At 47.0% G+C, this 7,162-nt stretch overlaps 1 protein-coding gene across 1 annotated transcript; it reads right to left on the bottom strand.

Annotated features, from left to right (window-relative positions):
* Positions 1–4,003: 4,003 nt before the first annotated feature.
* Positions 4,004–5,421, bottom strand: LOC4350671 (BOI-related E3 ubiquitin-protein ligase 1). Its single transcript, XM_015761817.3, has one exon. The coding sequence runs from the start codon at positions 5,354–5,356 to the stop codon at positions 4,325–4,327; it is 1,032 nt and encodes a 343-aa protein (XP_015617303.1). The 5' UTR covers positions 5,357–5,421; the 3' UTR covers positions 4,004–4,324.
* Positions 5,422–7,162: the final 1,741 nt, after the last annotated feature.

The following is a 7,162-nucleotide window of genomic DNA, read 5'->3' as shown; positions in this document are numbered from 1 at the left end:
TCGATCCAGAGACTTTTCCTATCTCGTACTATACGTATCTAAGATCGATTTTGATTTTTAATTTCCAGACTGAACAGAATTTGTTCTTTCAACTTTAGTACCGGTGCGTACTTCAAATTATTACTGGCCCATCTCCATTTTGCGATGCAAGTTGATGTACGTACATATGGGTCGTACACGAGTACGTATTGCTACTAGCTACATATACCTAACATCTGATCCGGAGAGGAGTAAATTAAATACAGTCTGTGTACGTATGATGCAAATGTATTTGTACCTAAACGGACGGCACTGATCTGTCGTACACGTACGTACTGTATTGCGTATGTGTATGTACGTACGTATATGTGGGGGGTATCCAATTCCAGAGCCTGGCTGTACGCATTGAATTTGTGACTGAATTTGTGAGAACACTGCACATGCTAGAGTGTGGCAGCTAGCGTCAGGGCACCGTTAGCTGACACATGCAAACTTTAAGGACCGGTTTGAATTGGTATTATCTGAATTTTCCACAGGGCATCAAACCAAAACGACCTTTAATTCTGTACCTACTTCGGTACACCATTTAAGTTCATGTTCTAAACTTGATGTACGTACTAATATTTGATGTTATTTTTTTTTATGATATGTAATGTACCTGTCTGTCATAGTAAGGCGTCTGTTATGATTTCGTCAAAATCTCAAAGGTATTTTAGTTTAGTAATTGCAAGATATAAATAGTTTATCAAAAATTAGGGCACCGCAAAATTCAAATAAATAGTTTCCCTCTATAATTCAATATTTGCTCGAATAAGCAGGCTAACAATGCCGATCCTCGGAGTGTTTGGAATGCAGAAATTTGGTCGGAATTAAGATGTTTAAGGCCTGTTTGGTAGAGTCATAACTCCTAAATTTAGTTTAAGGAGTTGGGTCTTAAGTGGGGTTGTTAAGCAGCCTACACCCAACTCCACATCTCTAGTTCATTACGTGAGAACGCTGCACCAAATTTCGTTTCTATTTTATGTTGAGCAAAAAATTATTTAGCTGGGCTGTAGCTCTAGAGGAGATGGAGTCAAAGAGACATTCATACTCTAGTACTAGAAATACAATCAGTTTGGAATACGCATAATTGGTCAGTGTTGTGCCCCCATCAATATTGGTAGGGTCTCTCTCACTCTTTCAATACCATCAATGGTTGGCTTCCTTGATTCTTCTCTCATCTGCCTCACAAATGGAAGAAGAAGAAAAAGAACAAGCACCAGCAGCTGGCTGCAAAAGAGAAAAGCCAGAGAAGCCCCTCACCTCCACACTGGATTTTTCACATTTTGGTCCTTTTAAAAAATTTATTTCGTAAATAGACCCCTAAAAAAACTTATCCCAAAAATAGTCCTTTTTAGGGCGCCAGAGTGGCTGGCGCCGTCGTTCAACAGGACGGCGCCAGCCTCTTTGGCGCCGTCCCCCTGCCGACGTGGCGGGGTGATGCTGAGGTGGCTAGGGGGAGTGCGCCAGAGTGGCTGGCGCCCCTCCCCCCCGAAATTTTTTATTTTTGTTTTATTTGTTTGATATTTTTTTCACGCTTAGGGACACACAAGAACCAACCATAGAAAAATTAAACTTAAATGGACGTAATATGTGACATGTAGAATTTTTCCTCTCCTCTCCTCTCTTTCCGAACTAGTGCAGAGGAGAGAGATGTGCAACTTTTTTATTTTTATTTTATTTTTTTGATATTTTTTTCACACTTAGGAACTCACAGGAACCAACCATATAAAAAATAAACTCAAACGAGCGAAATATGTGGCATGTGGAATTTTCCAAAGCTCCACCGAAAAACTTCTCTCATCGAAAACACAATCTTGCAAGCGAAATTTGGAGGTTTTAATATCACCGAACCCGGCGTAGATGGGGAGAATCGGATGTATCATTTTCTGTAGATGTCCGTGCATATATTATTTGCCTGATTCTGAGCCCGTATGAGAAAGTTACGCCTATTTTAATAGATGACATATTTTGTCCGTTTCGGTAGAGTTTTGGAAAATTCTACATGTCACATATTTTGTCCGTTTGAGTTTATTTTTTATACAGTTGGTTCCTATGTTCTCCTTAGTGTGAAAAAAATATAAAAAAATGAAATAAAAATAAAAAATTGCATCTCTATGTACTGTTTAACTTATATATATGTCATTTCATGTGGTTATATTTTGAATTAGATTAAGTAATTTCATATAGTGGTAGAGTGCATTATGTTTAACATGCTGATCAAAGGGTTTTACTAAAGGAGTTATGGTCTAATTTTAGTGAAGGTGCAAAGTAGACTAAGTGGTATGCTAGATATTTTCAGACTTACCTAAGTGGTAGTTCGAGTTTAAATTTTTTTTGTGGTTGGTTGTATCGTGATACTGAGTATAAAAAAACATCCGAAAAAATAAAATAAAAATGACACCGTTGCAACTCCATACAGAGAAAAAGGAATGGAGGCGGCGGCGCCAGCCTCCTCCTGCCACGTCGGTTCGCGTGCGCCACGGTGGCAGGAGGACGGCGCTAGAGAGGTTGGCGCCGTCCCGTTGGATGACGGCGCCAGCCACTCTGGCGCCCCAAAAAGGACTATTTCTGGGATAAGTTTTTTCAGGGGTCTATTTGCGAAATAAGTTTTTTAAAAGGACCAAAATGTGAAAAATCAAGCATCTCGAGTCATTGACCTCAATGAGCGAAAGCAACACGACCCAAACGCAGCAGATGCCTCTTTTTCTTCTCCATCCTTTCTCCCTTTCCAATGGCATGCGATGCGATGAGACGCGAGGAAAGGAGACACCGACACAACCCAACCCCCGCAATGCTGCTGTGAGACTGCTGGTACTCGTACTCCATCCAAAAAAGCTGCAAGGATCTCGACCCAATTGTAGGACTAGCGGTAGTACAAATGCACTGCCTGCCACTGCTGCTGTGGTAATGAGTGTACTGCTTTGGTCCAGCTTGGTGCCCACTGCCCACTGCTGCACACTGCTGCCTTCCCGGTGAAAGAAAACTACCAGAACAGATAGACACATTAGCCTGCCTGTTGTTTGTTGTTGTTGCTTCTGTCAGACATGATGCAGCGGCGGCAGAAGCAGAAAAGAGGAGGCCAGTAAGGCCTGCTGCAAACCTTTACTACTCCCGTTTTACTCCTACTGTAGAATTATTATTATTATTACTACTAGTCGGAACAACCAAACGAGAGAGAGAGAGAGAGACAGATTATTTTATCTGCTTAATTATGAAAATGAATCAAACATTTTGAAAAGTGAACTTAATAAATAACCACCCGTTCTAAAATATAGAAGTAGCAACATGCTCCCAGCTCCGCATTTCTGCTGCGTGTATTTCTAAAATGTACTATTTGTCCGGAGTAGTAATACTTCAGTACTGTACTTATTTTCAAAGAGATGAAGCAATCCGATCCGGCTAGCACTCCTACTCACAAAAAAAAAAAGGGAAAGGAAAGCTGAGCAAAGGCAGTGTGGTGAAGCACAAGGAGATGTCAGGTGTGTACTGTAAAACCCAAAAGAAAAAAAAAAGGCAAATGCATATGCCTCCTGCCATTGCCAATCTCGCTGTCTACTACTACTCCCAACTCCAGTACCACCAGCTACAGCAAAGCTGTGCAGTGCAGTAGTGCAGTGGCCCGTGGCTGGGGGTATCTTTTCACATCACCAGTCATCCAATCCAAGTATCCAACCCACCCCACCCCCTGACACTGAACTGGGTGCATTCATGTGGATATCTTTATCCTGCATCTCATTAATCCGCCTCGGAAACCGTGCCGATTTGGGTACAGTAGTACAATTAATCCTGCGGTGATTAATGCCCGGATGCAAAAAAAACTGCCGCCTCACCCACCGAAAGAATCCCACCTTTTCCGGACGTAACGGCACAATTTAATTAACCCCCCTTCTTTTAAATCTTTTTTTCCGTTTTTCATGGGAAATTTGATCTCGAACAGTTTGGTTTCCCATGGAAAATGGGATAAGTAGTTGACAGTAATAAATAAAATGGTAAAAAAAGGGCCATGCATTCAATTTTTACAATCAGATGCCTGACTTTTTTTTTTACAACTTGTAAGCTTTTCTTGACCCGGAAGGCCAAAAGAGGACACGGTGAAATTTTCCACTGAGCGGTAATTTTACAGAGAGGGGATGAACACAAAACGCCAATTGAATTTAACCATGTCATCATTTTTTTTACCCTAATACTAAAAGAACAAAACGAACTGGATCAATTCAGCTAATCCCCCTACCTAATCTATGTCTAGCTAAATTACTCATCTGGAGTTAGCGAGATCGATGGCGATGAGGAGGACGGTGTTCGATCAGTTGATGGCGATGTGGACGGAGGCGTTCTTGGCGGCGAGGCAGACGGGGCAAGCGTCCAGCTTGGGCTCGCACGCCTTGCAGAGGCAGAGGTGGCGGCATGGGAGGAGCAGCACGGTGGCGTCGCCCTCACCGCACGACTTGCACGACCACTTGGACGCCGCCGGCGAGGTGGCGGCGTCGTCGGCGGCGTGCGCGTTTGTGTCGAAGCAGGAGGACTGGGCGTCGTCGGCGGCGGCGGTGGCGAGGGGGTCGGAGTCGCCGAAGCCCTCGGCGGGTTGGGCGGGGGCGGCGGCGGCGGCGCGGAGGAGGAGGTGGTCGAGGGTGGCGCGTAGGCCCGCCGCGACGGCCTCGTTGCTGCGGGCGAGGCCGCACCACGCCTGGCTCTCGGCGGCGACCTGGCGGAGCCGCTCCTCCAGCTCGGCCGCGCGGCGCCGTGCGGCGTCGAGCTCGGCCTCCTTCTCCCGCAGCCGCCGCGCCGCGGCGGCCGACGCCGCGCGCACCACCGCCTGGCACTGCCGCTTCCGCGCCTGCTCCAGCCCGGCGCGCATCCGCTCGCACTCCATCCGCACCACCGCGTCGATCTCCGCGCTCTGCGCGCACAGCTCCGACACCAGCGCATCCCCCACCGCCGCCGCTGACCTCCCACTCGTCGACGTCATCCCCGACTCCACCAACCGGCTCACCGGCGCCGCCACCTTCATCATCCCGGGGATCGGCAGCAGCGCCGCGGACGACGCCACCGCCGCATACTGCTCCACCACCTCCCTCTCCCGCTTCCTCCCCGCCCCCACCCCCATCCCCACCGCACCACCACAAACACCACCGTTGTTGCACGTCAGCTCGCTCTGCGCCGCGCCGCTCACCACGGCGGCGCAGTCATACCCTCCGCCGCCACCGCCGCCGTTGTAGCAACCACCACCTGCCGCCGAGAACATCGCGCCGAGCTCCCGCATCTGCGCCTCCACCTCATGGTCTGGCAAGCACATCCCCGCCGCCATCCCACCCCCATACTGCGCCTGCACAGCCATGGCGAAGGAGAAGAAGTGGAGGAGGCGACAGAATGGCGTGGCTGGAGGAAGACGAAGACGAAGGCGAAGGAGAGGGAGGCGCGTGGGCTATATAAAGCAAGCGGAGGAGGGGTGACACATGGATGGATGGTGGTGGGAAGCATCGATCACTCGCACACGAGACAAAATAATAAAATAATAAATAAATAAATAGATAAACAAAAGGGTTAGCGCTAAACCAGGTGATTAACCGCTTGACCAAATTAATTAATTAATTAACCCCCGCAATAATGACAACCACCACTCCATCCATCCATCCATCTAATCCTCGCATGTCCCTACGACCAAGACACACCCGAAAAGCCCATGTGGGCCCCACCTCCGTCGTGGCAGCACAGTGCATGTGCACATGTTTAAAAACTGTTGAATTTGTATATTTTTTTCGTGTGTGTCTCTCTGGATTTGATAGAGAAAAAAAAAGGGAGAGCTGGCTAATCCGATCCGGGGATCTCTGCGAGCGTCGCTTTCCGAGGCGCTGATCACACCACACAGGCTAGCTTGCCGGTCCAGATTAGAAAAAAAAGGGTTAGTGCGGCATTAAGCAGGGAGAGAGAGTAATACGGAGTAATTATTGTATCGTGGCGTTGATGGAATCAAAGCAGATGGGGGTGGTGGAGGAGGTGGAGCAGATAACAAAAACGCCATGAGATGAGGTGAGGTGGTTTCGTCCTTTCCTTTTCTTTTTGTCCACCTTTGCTTGCTTGCCTTTTCTCCACTGCTCATCACTCCTCATCATCAGTCATCCCACCACCGCTGCTAACCTCACCTTTTTTTTAATAATAATAATAATGATATTTTTTTGGAGTTTAGAAATCCAAAGGATATTAAAAAGAAAAATCTGTAAAGATATTAAAAGTGTCACTTTCTTGGTTTTTTGTTGATGCTGCTGCGTTCAAGGGAGGTTGGCGAACGAGGAGGCAACCACGGAGGTGGGGCCCACGTGAGGGGTCGATCGCCGTGTGGCCCCACACGCATGACTTGACTTTTTTTATTTGGAGGGAAAAGGAGTAGAAAAATCCTTTGCCTGCTTTTTCATGTGTTCGCTTTGCTGTGACACCTCTCCTTTTTCTTTTTTATTTTATATACTCTGGTCTATATTTTTTTTTCTCTTTTGTTTTAGTGGCAGATGCGTGCGTGGGCCGGCCGGCAAGGAGGAGAGCACGGTGGGCCCGGGCCCACCGGAGACGGGAACAGAGCGGTCAGTCAAACCAGTCGGGGGCCCAGATTCCGCCACCGCTAATGCTGCTGCTGCTGATCTATGTTTAATTAATTAATTGGTTGATTGGTTTGTTTAATGGAACAGTATCGTTAAGCTAATCGAAACCTAAACTAAACAAATCCGGTCCAATCTTTGGTGTGATCTGGGGGTGATAAGTGAAGAAGGGTGCGAGGATGACCTGGCGGGCGTTATATAATCGCTCTGCGTCCTGTACTGTTGTACTACGTACCTTGGAGCAATTAGGATTGTTAATTTTGTGATTAGAGTATTGGCCATTTGGCCCCAGTTTGGATGGATGGATCGATGAAATCGGGATATGGTTTTTTTTTTTGTTATTATTATATGCGGTGGTGCAGCGGCATCTGAGGCAGCCGAGCCGGGGGCAGGATTTGGTGGCGACATTGCTGGATCCGGACCTGAAAAGCGAGCACATATGCACATGATTTTTTTTTTCTCTCTCACCTTTTGTTTTTGTTTTTTTTTCCTTGATTAAGTAACAATGTACTAGAAGACTAATTTGATGATTCTCTTTCATACGTAGATGGTGT

This window comes from Oryza sativa, chromosome 11 (genome assembly GCF_034140825.1).
Source record: "Oryza sativa Japonica Group chromosome 11, ASM3414082v1".
Lineage (NCBI taxonomy): Eukaryota > Viridiplantae > Streptophyta > Magnoliopsida > Poales > Poaceae > Oryza > Oryza sativa.
The sequence above is the reverse complement of the archived record's forward strand: the minus strand, read 5'-3'. Positions and strand labels throughout refer to the sequence as shown.

Coding starts and splice junctions, on each gene's coding strand:
- LOC4350671 (XM_015761817.3), bottom strand. CDS start 5,356: ATGGCTGTGCAGGCGCAGTATGGGGGTGGGATGGCGGCGGGGATGTGC.